General features: G+C 48.1%; 1 protein-coding gene and 1 long non-coding RNA gene across 2 annotated transcripts in view; both read left to right on the forward strand.

Annotated features, from left to right (window-relative positions):
• The first annotated feature begins 10,248 nt into the window (after nt 1-10,248).
• STX18 (syntaxin 18) overlaps nt 10,249-14,797 on the forward strand; it is a 123,829-nt gene continuing 119,280 nt past the window's right edge. Inside the window, exon 1 of the mRNA XM_049630292.1 lies at nt 10,249-10,514. Within this exon, the coding sequence (XP_049486249.1) occupies nt 10,347-10,514 (168 nt within the window). The 5' untranslated portion in view covers nt 10,249-10,346. The remainder of the gene's footprint in view (nt 10,515-14,797) is intronic.
• Nucleotides 10,523-11,540, forward strand: LOC125922618 (uncharacterized). The gene is made up of 2 exons (XR_007457712.1): nt 10,523-10,765; nt 11,121-11,540. It is a non-coding gene; the product is annotated as an uncharacterized LOC125922618 (long non-coding RNA).

Genomic DNA, 14,797 nt, shown 5'->3' on the forward strand with positions numbered 1-14,797 from the left:
GACATCGATCCAAGGTACTGTCTCAGCTTTCGCTCTTGAACAGCACACTTTCGCTGGTGAGGCCGAGACCCAAAAGTAAAGAAGGCTCCTGCCAGTATTTGAAGAGGACTTTCTAGCACCTACGGCTATCCCAGCACCACCAGCTGTGGAGTTTAATCTATCACCAACCTCAACCTCCTCACTGCTGCAAGGGCTATATTTTCATCAGTAGCTCTGTGCCACATGCTGTGTTACGCATTTTATATAGATCTTCTCATTTAATGCTTACAACAACCCTGTTGGATGGATATTTTTATCTTTAATTCATAGATACAGAAATATCTTCCAAAGGCCTCACTGCTAATAAGTAACTGACTGGGATTTGAACCTGGGGCTCTCTGACTCAGCCTACTTCCTGCTGATCTTTTCTTGTCCCCGGAGAGGAGGCTAATAATACATAAAGTTTAAAACATTGTATTCTCCGGCGATGTCATTTAAAAACAACACGTGCGGCTCCTGGGTGGCTGAGGTGGTTGAGTTTCTGACTTTTGATTTTGGCTCAGGTCATGATCCCAGGGTCATGGGATTAAGCCCTCACTGGGCTCCATGCTGAGTGTGGAGCCTGCTTGAGATTGTCTCTCTCTCTCCCTCTGCCCCTCTCCCCTGCTCGTGCTTTCTCTCTTGAAAACAAACAAACAAGCAAACAAAATAATAAAAAGAAATAAATAAAAGCAGCAAACGCCATTATTGGACTTACTACGTTTACTTATAATTTTCTATGTCAATATGCGTCTGTGCCGTTAGGCTTTGACCTGTTCCAGGGTAGGGACCCCAGATGGGTTTGTGTATTTTCAGCATCAAACACAGTGTCACTTACTGAGTAGACACTCAAAAGGTGTTTGGAATAGGGCTGCATGACTGGATGGATGGATGGATGGATGGACGGATGGATGGATAAGACATACACAAATCCACACTTACTCATTACCCCAGTTGTCAAATTCAAAAGTACTTACAGATTCATATGTGAGCCTTTGTATAAATGCCACTCTCCTACCTCCATCCCCGCTCTCACAACAAAATCGGTCTGGGGGCCAGGGGATAGTTGGAAGACAAAGACTCTAACCTCACTTTACCCACCAGCTTAATGTGTGATCTTGGACAAGTCACTTGCTTTCCCATCTGAAGTATGAGGAGAGTTGGCCTGGATGATATTTGAGGCCCTTTTCAGTCCTAAATTCCCATAATTCTATGCTATCTACCTACCTCAATCAGACTTATCTAAATAATCACAAAAACACCACTTCATGCTAGAGAAACACAGTCATAATAAACTAAGCAAAACCAAATGCCCTTCAATATCCTGTTGTGAACTATAAAATGTCCCCCTAAAATCACATTTTCCCCTTGAAACAGGATGTAGGAAAAATATTTTCCTATTAAATCCTTTTAAAGTGCAGGGCAAAGCATTTATTCTGCGATTTGCTGTCCAACCCAATAAAACGTAGAGGATTCAGTCTTCTCAATTACAGAAGATACTGTCAGAAAAACAAAGACGGGAGAAATCCAGGTTGGGCACCAAGATGCCATGCCCGTAAAACGACGCATACGTTTTCTAGAAGGGGTTTCTGAGGCTGCACCGAGCGGTTTAGTTTTGCCATTATGTCGGGGAAGCCAGTAAATGAGTTTTTATGAGGTGATTTATGAAACTCCTGGGGTGGGTGAAGTGAGGGCTGGGGAGAGGTGGCACCAATTTCCAAACCTGGGGGTGGGGGTGAGGGAAAAGAGGACTTCGGTGCTGGTAACTGTCGGTTGCACCGCTGTAAGTTGAGTCCCCGGAAACCGGTTAGGCAGAGGGCTAGAAAGGGCTAGGTTTCAGAGGAAAGTTGGCCTGTACTGAGGCTATCCGAAGGGTTGCTACTAGAGTCCGTCCTTTAAGGGCGGCAGGTATGTTTCCCTTATTTCTGTAGAACCTGAGAGTGTTCTAAGGAGCAGGCCTAGAGACATCGTTTGGGAAATAGAAAAGAACAGGTGTGTCTGTTCATCCAGGAAGACAGCAAGGGGCATCTGCCCAGTTCAACAGCCCCCCCACCTTTCTGTCAGAGCTACCCCCATCCCCGGAGGGGGCAGGATAACGGCCCCCCCCCCCACCGAGGTGTCCAGACCCTAGTCCCTGGTATCCGTGAGTATATCATGTGTGTTACCTCCCATGGCAAGGGGAAATGACTTTGCAGATAGAGCTAAGGCTGTTAATCGGCTGGCCTTCAGATAGAGATGTCATCCTGGGTTATCTGGGCGGGCCCGATGTCATCACGAGGGTCCTTATATTGGATGAGGGACGGGGTACCTGGATGGCTCAGTCGGTGAAGCCTCCGACTTCGGCTCAGGTCATGATCTTGCGGTTCGTGGGCTCGAGCCCTGCGTCGGGCTCTGTGCTGACAGCTCAGAGCCTGGAGCCTGTTTCGGATTCTGTGTCTCCCTCTCTCTTTCTGCTCACCACCCCCCAACCCCACTCTCACTCTGTCTGTCTCTCTCTCAAAAATAAATACGCATTAAAAAAAATTAAATTGGACGAGGGAGGCAGGAGGATCACTGTCAGACTGAGGCAGAATGAGAAAGACCCCACTAGCCATCGCTGGCTCTGAAGATGGAGGAAGGGGCCACCAGCCAAGGAACGTGGGCAGCTTCTAGAAGCTGGAGAAAGCAGAGAATTGGACTATCCCCTGGGACCTTCAAAAAGAAATGCAGCCCTGTCCACACCTTGGCTTTAGTCCAGTGAGACCCGTTTTGGAATTTTGACCTCTAGAACTGTTAACACAGCAAATTTGCATTGTTTTAAGCTAGTGAGGTTGTGATGATTTGTTACAGCAGCCGCAGGAAACTATTATACCCCCAAAGTCTGCAACCAGTGGAGCCTGTCCTGATAACCATGTCTGAACCATGTGACCCTGGGTGCTGAGTCTCAGATGATTGAACCAGCGGTCGATGTGTGTCCCAAGCTGGACTCGTTTTCGTTTGCATGCTCAGAATCTGGGTTTGGGATTGATACAGCTGTGACTAGAAGCACGACAGATAAACTCAGCTGGGGGTGAGGGAGACCCACGATCGGTCACATGAACTAAAAAGCAGAGAAAGATGGTTTGCAGAGATAATTAGACTGAGGGAGAGAGAGGCAGAGAGAGATGGAAAGAGGTCTGGTAGCATTCTAATCTCTAGCTCTGCTCTGAGACAAGGCCCAAGTTTGCAGAACAGACCCCTCACCCAGTCGCCGCGCCCCACAGACATTTGCGAAAGAGCCAACGTCCTCAGCTCAGAAACATCGATAGATCAGCTGCAAACAACTGAAACATTGTAGACTGGTGGCTGTTACCCAACAACCGGATGACTCATACTGGCTCCACGGGGAGGTGTAAAGGGGATTTAGGCGGAAATCCCTGCTCATAGAATCAGCAGTGGGTAATAGGGTGTCGCGTTCCTCCATTTTTCAGACAAGGCTCAGAGAGGTGATGTAACTTGCCCCAGATTACTTGTGCTCTACTCGTTGCTCCCTGGACTTTTTTTTTTTTTTTAATAGAAATCACTCAGAGATCTGATAAGGGTCCCTCACGTACCCTACAAAAATTCCTCAGGTGTTAAAACATTCACAGTTACCACTGTCCAGGGAGGCGCACAATGAACGTGTGATGTAGTTGAGGCTGGGGCAGGCCTTACGGCGTCCGGGGGCTACAGGTCAGATACCGATGAGGGTTAACAGAGCACTAACTTCCCATTCTCTCTTCTGACGCCTTTTGTTCATTTGTGTGCACGTCTGTGTGGTTCCTGGGGTTCCGGTGGAGGGGCGTCTGTCTCTGCCTGCTGTCCGGGCTCGCCGTTCCCACCCAGACTGTGACTCTCAGCTTCAACGATCTTTAGGTAGCCGAGGACCATCCTGAAGAAATAGAGTAAAGGGATCCTGACAGGGGAGTCTTAACTCAGTCTCGGGAAGCCTACTGCTTCCAACGTCAGACTCGACGCACATCACGTTCGGCCCTCATTGCCAGCTGCACGGAGTATTCCTGTAGCAGGAAACTAGGAGAGCCTCCTGGGGAGGTTAGAAGGGGAGGGGTCTTTCCCAAGACGCTTGCTGATGGTGGGAAGGACCACAAAGTGAGATCTAGTCAGGTAACCCATGGATCTCACTACCCCCCAAACACAAAGATCTCTGCCTCTGTCTTCCCATGACTTCCTCTTTTCTGTGTGTCTCTTATAAGGAAACTTGCCATTAGATTTAGGGCTGGCCTGGATAATTTAGGATGATTCCCCCCATCTCAAGATCCTTGATTACATCCGCAAAGATTCTTTTTCCAGATAATGTAATAAATCAGGGGTTCTGGAAATCAGGATGTGGACTTGTCTTTTGGGGGCCAACATTTAGCTCATCACGGCGGGGGCGGGGGGAGATGATAGAAACTAGGAGGAAACAGGCCAGTGGGTCAGGGCGAGGGGCTCAGAACCCAAGCCAGTAATTAATTGGGTAAGAATGAGGAATGTGGTCCCTCTTTTTTTATACATTCTGGTTGGGGGAGGGGGGACAGAGGCTGCCGCTAGAAGGGCTGGACCACAGCAGTGTTCGGTGTTTGCCTCCTGCCTGCCCTCGCTCTTTTTTCTCTCCTGGGAGAGTGTAGAGAGCAAGATGGAGTCCCTCATGTCAAGCAGGGGCCTGTGTCAAGCAATGATACAGCGGCTAAGGGCATTGCGGTTTCCAGATGACGCCGAGACGGACACCGGCTGATGACACGCTCAGAACTGATAACCAGCAGAAGCAGAGGAAGTCTGCAGAGGCCCAAGACTGATCAAACCCCTTTAAAAAGAGAGGATTTCGGCAGCGAACTGTCAGACTCCTCAGACACTGACCCCTCCATGTCTGACCACTTCAAACAGGCAGCTGCCCCTGAAGGCTCTGCCTGATTGATCTCTGAAAAGAACAGAGATCCTCGGCTGCTGGAACATAATAAGCAATAAATGCAGACAGCTGACCCCGGACCAGACGGAGGCCTCGTTCAACCGCACGCTCGCAGACTGGCTTGGAGTTTGGTTCGTGAACTTCCTACCTACCTCCCGTTCTATCTTGCGTGTCGTGTGACGCGTAAGAAGCGGAGTTTAACACGCGGTGAAACGCCACCGAGTTTGGAATCCCGAAGCTGCTTTATTGATTATGTTGGCCTTGCTTTATGATTGAATAAAGGCTGCATTGTGGGAAGACCCAGCTAGTGGGTGTGCCTTCACAGCACGCTCGTGACAGAGAGCTCCTGGGAGAAATCCTCCTTTTTTGTTGTTGTTGTTGTTGAAATTAATTTTCCTTTTATTGTGGAAAGGACGCTTAACATGAGACGTACTCACTTAACAGATTCTTAAGTGTAAGCACAGCAGTGTTCACCTTAGGCACGATGTCGTACAGCCGATCCCCAGAATTTATTCATCTTGCTTGACTGAAACTTTATATCCATCAATCAGCAATTCCCCATTCCTTCCCCTCCCCCCGCCCCCCCCCCACTGCTGTCCATGGCAACCATTTTTCTACTCTTCCCTTCTTTTTAACTGTTTTTGATTCCTCATACAAGTGGAATCATGCAGTATTTGTCTTTCTGCAAATGGCTTACTTCGCATCACACCATGTCCTCTAGGTTAATCCCTGTTCTTGCATATCGCAGGTTTTCCTTCTAGTATAAGGATGAAGAATATTCCACTGGACATATATACCGCGTGTTTGGATCCATTCATCCATCAGTGGGCATTTAGGTTGCTTCCAAATCTGGGCGGTTGTAAATAATGCTGCTATGAATGTGGTAGTACAGTTAGCTCTCTGAGCTCCTGATTTCAATCCTTTTGGATACATACCCAGGAATGGGATCGCTGGGTTATATGGTAGCTCTATTTTTAATTTTTTGGGGACCCTCCATACTGTTTTCCATAGTGGTTTCACCAATTTACATCCCCATCGATACCGTGCGAGGGTTCCAACTTCTCCATCACCCTGATTTATTAGCTAGTTTCTTCTCTCTCTCTTTTTTTAATGTTTATTTTGGAGAGAGACAGAGCATGAGTGGGAGAGGGGCAGAGAGAGAGAGAGGGAGACGCAGAATCCGAAGCAGGCCCCAGGCTCTGAGCTGTCAGCACAGAACCCCATGTGGGGCTCAAACCCACGAGCTGTGAGATCATGACCTGACTCGAAGTCAGATGCTTAACCGACTGAGCCACCCAGATGCCCTAGCTAGGTTCTTTCTTGAGAACAAAAGTTTATTCTTTGAGCTTCCCATCCCTAGAGTCATGGTCCTTTCTAGAACCCATGAGAAAAAACTTTTTCCAATGAATAATGACTTTCTTTTAAAGTACACTTCCGGGGCACCTGGGTGGCTCAGGCGGTTAAGTGTCCGACTTCCGCTCATCCTGATCTCTCGGTTTGTGGGTTTAAGCCCTGCATCGGGCTCTATGCTGACAGCTCAGAACCTGGAGCCTGCTTCTGATTCTGTGTCTCCCTCTTTCTCTGCCTCCCCCCCCCTTTCTGTCTCTCAAAAATGAATAAACATTAAAAATAAATAAATAAATAAAATAAAGTCCACTTCCTAATTTGAAGTTCTCCAAATGCTCTCTTCAGTGTGAATTCTACCGTGGCATGGTGAGTCCTCCAGGGTTTCCGTTACTCTAACGCTATTGATTAGATCTAGGTGTAATCTAGAAGTCCTTTCTCTCCACCTTTTACCCACTGGGAGATAACTGTGTAAATGCATCCAACAGACTTGTTTGGGCAGAGTCTGGATACGGGTTGTATCGATCAGGATAGGCTAATTATTCTGTATTAACAACAAACCACAAATCTCCATTGACAATAAGAACAAAAGTTGACTTCTCAAAGCCAGCACACTTTCTTGGCTGGCTGTGCCCCAGGGTCATCTTTACCCAGGGACCTAGGCTGATGAAACATTGAAACGTTATGGGTCATGATGGCAGAGGGGAAAGAGAGCACGGTGAACCACGCGTTATCTCCTAAATGTGTAACACGTGTCACTTGAAATGGCAAAATGGAATCACCTGGCCAAGATAGTCATCATCAATAAATAGGTCAAGGAGCTGTAATCCTCGCCTAGGGAGGGGCCATGAATATGAGTGAACCATAAAACAAACTTCCACAGAGGGTCTTCAGTTACTGTATGATTGTGGCAAGTCCATGATCCGATGAACCCAGAAAACTCTGGTCTCCCCATAGTACCCTGCAAGAATTCACACTCCATACGACAAATGCCTACTTACCATCTTTCCTCAGGTAGTGGGGCTTTAAAACCAACCTCTCTAGAGGATGTCACAATGACAAAATCCCAGTGGCTAACAACAGAAGTCTATTTTCTCACACACAGCACGTCTATCATGGGGTGGGCATTTGGATGTGCAATATCCCCCGCACTTGATGGAGGCTGCACTTAATGACTTCTATGAGTCCCCAGATGATTCTAAGATTGTCTACATCTATCCGATTGCGTGGAGGGTGCTGTTATAGGAAGCTGCATTCAAGGATTCCAATATGTCTCACTGTTTGTTGTTGTTTTTTAAGAAAAAAGTGCCTTGGGTCGCCCGGGTGGCTCAGTCGGTTGAGCGTCTGACTTTGGCTCAGGCCATGATCTCACAGTCGGTGAGTTCGAGCCCCACGTCGGGCTCTGTGCTGACAGCTCCGAGCCTGGAGCCTGCTTCGGATTCTGTGTCTCCCTCTGTCTCTGCCCCTCCCTCCTCATGCTCTGTCTCTCTCACTCTCAAAAATGAATACATGTTAAAAAAATATTTAAAAAAAAGAAAAAGGTGCCTGACCTAATGAATGAACCATTACTGCTTATGAGACATAATGTACGTACTACATCAAACTGGACAACTTGCGGTTTATTCCCATGACATTCTGTTCTTCCTTTTTTCCCTCTCAGCTTGCCTCTCAGCTTCTCGTTATTGTCAACCTGAAGTCACCTTGCTCTTTGAGGTTAAAAGAGCAAAAAAGCACCCCCCCAAAACGAAAACACGTCAGTGAAATCTCATTATCCCATAAGCCCAACAGCCTCAAGATCACTGTGACTTCTCTATGAATTTTATGCACTTGTATTCACTTGTGGTTTCAGTGCCTGATGTTTTGAGCTCATTTGGGTGTCATCTCCGCAATCTTCTCTGCTCTTGCAGGTGCAGACAGAAAACTTAGACCTTTGTCCCCACCTTCCCTGCCCCCACAAAAGCCAACTGTCCCCAACTTACTACTCATACAAGGCACTACTCACTGAAGGTTTGATGTAGCCCAGCCCCTCCCACTGGAAAATCCCTCCCAAGGAACCACTTTTTCCTTTCCAGGCCTCCCCCTAGGATTCTGGCTTCCCCAGCTTTCCCTTAATTCAATCCCGTTCACTTTATTATGCAGAGCGATTTAATTCTCTTTCCTTCTACTCTGCCCCAGGCTTGCCTTTGCATAGCCAAAGATTCATTAATGTCTCCATAAAACAAAGGGCCATTTATGCGATACAGAATCATTGGCAGAGATTTAGTAAGTTCTCATTTTCTCCTACTACGTGGGTGTAAGAAAGCTCTATGGAAATTTATTTTCCTCATACAGGAAGGCTGAAATGGCTACAGTTGGGGTTTTAAATAACATTTTCCCTCCTCCTTTCAGGTACACATGACATCGATTTCTCACAAACTTATTTGAAACAAACTTTTGGTCTCAGAAAGCCTTTCCACACTTAAACATTATTGCGAACCCTAAATAAACTTTGTTTCCATGGGCTTTATCGGTATTTACCACATTAGAAATTAAAACAAAAACCTATACCATTCTTTGAAACAAAAACAAATCCATTCCATATTAGCATAAATGAGATCCTTTTGCGAAAGAATACATTTCAGAAACAAAAAACCTGAGTGGGAACGGCACGGTTTTGTTTTTTGCAAGCCTCTTGAAAGTCTGGCTTAATACGAGGCAGCTGTTGAGCGTTCAACGTTTTCGCCATGTGACAAGTCCCACCGCTTCTGGAAAACCCAACCGTGGGCCACGTGTGAGGGAAGGATAGTGGAAAGAGCAGCTTGGTGTCCCAAAGCTAATTTCTACCTTGCTGACCCTGCTGTGTCAACCACTGTTTTCACGCATTCTAGTTGGGCATCGTCTTCAGAAAGTAAACAAACGAACAAAGCAATGAGCTGGTGAATGAAATCTCAACCTTGAGCCTGGATGTAGGATGAACTCACTGGTTAACTTGCATTTAAATTAAATTACTATGGGGGCACCTGGGTGGCTCAGTGGGTTAAGCACCAGACTTCAGCTCAGGTCGTGATCTCACCGTCAGTGGGTTTGAGACCCCCCGCTGCCTCTGTGCTGACAGCTCAGAGCCTGGATGGAGCCTGCCTGGGTTTCTGTGTCTCCCTCTCTCTCTATCCCACCCCCACTCACGCTCTCTCTCAAAAACAAACATTAAAAATTTTTTTTTAAAAATAACTATGATTTAAGAGGGTATTTAAAAACCGTGCGTCAAGGATGCACGGCAACTGGGGACACTTCCGCCCTGGTCTCTATCTGATCAAGTTCCTTCCCGTCCTTCAAATCGACCGGCTCTGAATGACACCTCCTCTCCTCTTCCCTACCATAAATAATAACAAGAATGAAAACAGCATTAACAGCATTGATAACTTTTATTGGCGAATCCTAGCCAAGCCACTTTACACGTGTTACCTCCTTCGATGGTCACAGTAACACTGAGCAAGGTGCTGCCGTGTAATTTTACGGATCAGGAGGCTGCAGGCTGAAAGGCCTTTGGCGTCTGGCTCTATGACTTGCACACCTGCTCTACCCTAGCACTCATTGCATCCGGGAAGTCACCATGCACGTGCTTCTGTCCCCCGCAAGGTGAGTCCTTGAGGTCAAGGGTCAGGCTGGGTTGCCTCCAGGGCGCCCCAGACCCAGGCCCCCCGCGCACGCGCGGCCGGCCCAGTCAGTGGAAGAGCCCAGAGAGGGGAGCCAGTCTTCTGGCTTCTCGATCCTCTCGCTCCCTCGGCCCGTCCGCCCCAAGCGGGACCTCTTCCTGCGGCCAAGCCCTTCGAGCTTTGCCGGGAGGCGAAGAGGGCGCGGGGGCGCGCGCCGCAGGATCCAGGCCGCCGCGGTCGCGCGCGGGCAGAGCCCGGAACCTTTCTCCTCTCGCCGCGGTCACCCCGCGGAGGCCGGAACCTTTCTTCTCGCGTCGTGCTGGCGCCGGGCGTGGCGGGGGGAGGCGTGCGGAGCCGGACCGGTCCCCCGGCGGCCGGGAGGGCGCACGCCGCCGTCGCAAACTGCTGACGTGGGCCGGCCGGGAAGGGGGTCGGGGGTGTGGGTCGCCATGGCGGTGGATATCACGCTGCTGTTCCGGGCCAGCGTCAAGACCGTGAAGACGCGCAACAAAGCCCTGGGAGTGGCGGTGGGCGGCGGGGCTGACGGCAGCCGCGACGAGCTGTTCCGCCGGAGCCCCCGGCCCAAGAGCGACTTCTCCAGCCGGGCGCGGGAAGTGGTGAGCTGGTTGCTATGGAAACGGCGGGCTGGCGAGGGGGGCGGACCCGCGACGTGGACCCCAGACCCCAAACCGGCCCCTGGCCGGTAGTCGCTGTGTGAAGGAGTAGCCTGGAGAAAGTGGTCTGGAGTGGGGGACCGGAGAGCCGACAGCTGTCTTGGGAAAGGAACAGCCTCGTTTCGAGGGATGGGAAGGCATGTTGGGGAATTCGAAAATCTCTTGTCCGCAGAGTTCTCGGGCTGCCTTGCGAGGTATTGAGCCCGCCGTCTCTGCGGACTTGGACTCCGGAGACGCTTCCCCACAGGCCTTTGCTTTTCTGTCGCAGCACCGCCCACAGTGTATTCGCCTGTTCAGTTTGCTCGTCTCGTCCCTCTCTCCTTCCCCTTTCCCCTCCTCTTCCCCTTCCCGGCTCAGTGAGATCAAAGATCACATTCACCTGACCTCTCTCTTCGTCTTGCCTGCCGCTACCGGTTAAGGGCCCAAGCTAGGGATCAGTAGGGACCAGTCTTGATACTGTTTAGGATAGGATACTGTTTAGGTTTAGGATAATCTTTCACAAACACTGTGTTACAGTCCTCTAAACTCCTTTCTCTTTTCTGGACACAGCAGGCTTTCCTTCAGGAGAGCGGAAAACTTCTCGAGGGCGGGAGCAGTGACCTCAGAATCTCCAGTGCCGGACTCCTAGCACTGTTGAGTAAATGGTTTTTGAATAAATGAATGAGTGGACAAATGGTTGTCTTGTCTTCCACACTGAACAGGAAACTCTCTAAGTGGAGAGAGAATATTTTGCCCTGTTCACTGTTGTATCGTAGGCACCAAAGGTGGATCTGGTGTACGTGGAGCTTGAAGCTTACACGATTCTGTCTGTCCCCTTTAAGAAATAAAAATACCGAAGCACAAGAAGAGGTTCAGAGCTTTGGAAGGGGCAAGTGAGGGGTCCTGAAAGTTAAACTTCATGAATTTCACAGTGAATCCACTTGTCTTTGCCATGAAGTGCGATCAGATCGATGCCTGGTCCTTTGTAGACACTCACATAGTTTTAAATGAATCTCTATATGCATGAATTAATGTGTGGCAGCTTAAGGGTCAGAAGGGGGATTGGGCCAGGTGAATACAGGTAGTCCATCAGTAAACATTAAGCACCTGCTTTGTTACAGTAACACAATTTAAAAGGAATGGTGGAGGAGACGGTCACAAAACAAGTATTCTACAGCCTCATAGATACTGTGCAGGGTACAGAGGAGGATGTGGTCAGTTCTCCCTGAGGGCAAAGAAAGGCTTTGGAGAGTTGATGATGCCTGAAACAAATCTCGAAAGAGGAGTAGATGGTTCCTGTGTCAGAAGGTGGAGAATGGGCATCTCGAGAGAAGAGATGCACAAAGGTGTGGAAATAGGGAACTTTTATGCTCCGTTTATGTGTACTCAGTGCGCGTCTACGTATTAAATCACATACAAGTTAGACGGTAATGACATTTCAGATTTTTTTTGGAGGAACTTCTCATACTGTCTGACCTCCAATGAGTGAGGAATATGCCACTTTGCAATGCTACTGAATTGTTTTGATAAGCATTTGAGTGTGGCTAGAATGTGGGAACTTTGCTCTGCAGGCAGACAGATGTTATGTGGTAGAGAGTACTAGAGAAGGAGCCAAGAGACCAGGTGGTTGTCTTAACGCTGCAGCTATTAGCTGGACGAGGTTATGAAGCAAATTTTATGGCTTTAGTTTATTTACCTGTAAATGTTCCCCTTTTTTTCCCCTTCAAACAGCAGAAGACTTTTAAACTGCATTGATCCCCTATTTATAGCAGATCAGAAGAGGGGCTTCTCAGGTTGAAATGAGAGGAAAGGACACTAGGACATTCTCCCTCTGCCTCCCCCCAGTTCGGTCCAGGCTCTTCCTGAGGTTCCTCATGTGGGGTTGTTATCTGTGAAGGTCACCGTTTTGGGTTTTGGGCGGGTCCTTTCTAACTCTGAAATCACTGATTTATTAACACCGTGCTGATTTTGGATCGTGTTCAGGAGTAGGAGATATGCAGGTGGTGGGGACAAGATGCACAGTTAGGATGGAACCCTTATTGAGGTTAGGCCTTAGGCCTTTTCCCCGAGGGATAGGAATGTGCTTTAGGCTTTTGAATTAATGAGCCTCAGGGACAGTAACAGGACCCCGGGCTGCTGAATTTCCTGTCACTGGAGGTAATTAAACAGAGGGATGACTGCTTGTCAGAGATGTTCGAGAGGGTTTGGTTGCATGCCATTGGAAGTTCCATTTCTGAGATTTGAAGATGTGAGTAGGTGTTAAGGCTTGGAGAGTCAGTTAAGTGGGGACATAGGCTGCATTGTTCAGGACTCCTGCCCTTCCTGATGTAGGGAAAACATGCTTTTTTTTTTTTTTTTGCATTCTTTTGAGGAATTTTGATTTTATGTTGTAGTTGCTTGGTGTATTACCTCCTGTTCTTGCAACCATTCCCCCTACACCCTCTTCCCCCCAAATTTAGTATAGAGCAGGCAAGGGGGTGTCCTGTACTCCTGCCACAATCAGATGTGTCAGAAGGCCGGCTGTTGTTTTGTTTGTCCTGGATTGTTTATACGTCGAAGTCTGGTCAATACCAGGAGCGCGTACTCTGGTTCGGGGTTAGCTCTGGTCGTCAGACCTAAGGAACAGTAGCAGGTGATAGTAACATCTCTCATTGAATGCCTTCCTCGAAGCACTCGTGATCGTTTCTAAGATGCACGTTGCCGGCCAATTCTAGTTCTTCTCATTCCTGATGTCAGTTTTCCATCTTTCTGAATTGTCCTAGAGGTATTATCAAGATCAGTAAAACTGTATTGAAACTAGGTTTTTAATTTACCCCATAGGCTGGTTTCGTCATCATTCCTTTAAGTATTTAACTTTTATGCTCAATTTTGTTGAATTCATGTATACTCAATGCCTGTCTACCCATTAAATTACAGACAGTGATAACATTCCTATCTCGGGATGTGGTACTTGTTGTAGCAGAAAAACTCTCAATAATGATGAGTGTGCCACTTCGCGGGGGGAACCTCGCTAACTCATGTAGATTGTGAGGCGAGTGGGGGGGACCTTGGGAGTGGACAGAGCTCTGGGGCTTGGATTCAGAAGACGTAGCTTCAGATCTGGGTTCTGCTACGTAGAACTGGGTGACTTGGGCAAGTCCTCTTACCTGAGTCTCATTTTTCACTTCTGTCACATGGGTATGATCATACCCTTCTGAACTCATAGGCTAATTACTGGCATCTTCTGAGACTATGTATCATAGGGAACCATACTGATCATTAGTTCCCCCTTTGCCCCCCGCCTTCACCCCATGTAGGCCATTTAGATGTTTTCATCAGTGGCTCTAAGCTATATTCCCCAAACCGTTTAGCTTTCCTGTACTTGCCTTTCTTTCTCACAAAAGGGAACCAAGAAAGTTCACAGAGGAATCCGTGAAAATCCCGTGCAGGTACTAAGAGCATCGGTGGTGGAGACAGCAGCATTGCTGGTTAAGGTGGCACTCTTTTATCAGCAATGGCACATGTGTGGCAAGCAGGCATCCGTTCCTCTCTCTTCCTCCCTGTGACCGTGGAGGCCAGTGCTAATTTCCTAGTAGATCTTAGGGCTCAGAATCCTTTGCAGCACTGTGGCCGAGGCAGCCAGTTGTTAGGCCTGACATTCAACTTGAAATCTGCTTGGCCTCCTGCCTGATACAGAGTAAAAACAGAATCTGTATGCTTAAAGCAGAACCATGGACTTTGTCGTTAAGTACTTAAAAGGATCTTGCGTTCACGTTATTCGGGCTTCTCATTTTGTCGGTGAGAGAAGTGATGCCCAGGCAAGTGCCATGACTGGCTCAGAGTGATGGTAGCTGAGTCATAGGACTGAGCCAGAGGCAGAAGCCAGGTCCTTTGACCCTCGTGTGACGCTGTTTCCCACACTACATCCCAGCCAGTGGGAAGCACGGACCAGACCATCAGAAAACCTGTGCTGTTTACTACCAGGTCTGTAGTACAAACAGGTAGGCCGCAGGCTCTTTCTGGGCCTCAGTTTCCACTGGTTACACTGAGAGCTCAGACTACATGACTGCGATTTCTTGTAAAGCAAAGATGTTGTGATTCCATATAAGTAATAGCGACCCTGAGCTCTGGAAATTCTGTTTTCAGATAAGGCACGCAGATGAAGTTTTCTTTGTTGATTACATATTGCTTTTGTGAAAGCTACATGTCTTGTTTTCATTTAGAGTTTTTAAGGAACTGATTATCTTGAGTTTCTGGCTGAAAGTCAA

Source organism: Panthera uncia, chromosome B1, assembly GCF_023721935.1.
Source record: "Panthera uncia isolate 11264 chromosome B1, Puncia_PCG_1.0, whole genome shotgun sequence".
NCBI lineage: Eukaryota > Metazoa > Chordata > Mammalia > Carnivora > Felidae > Panthera > Panthera uncia.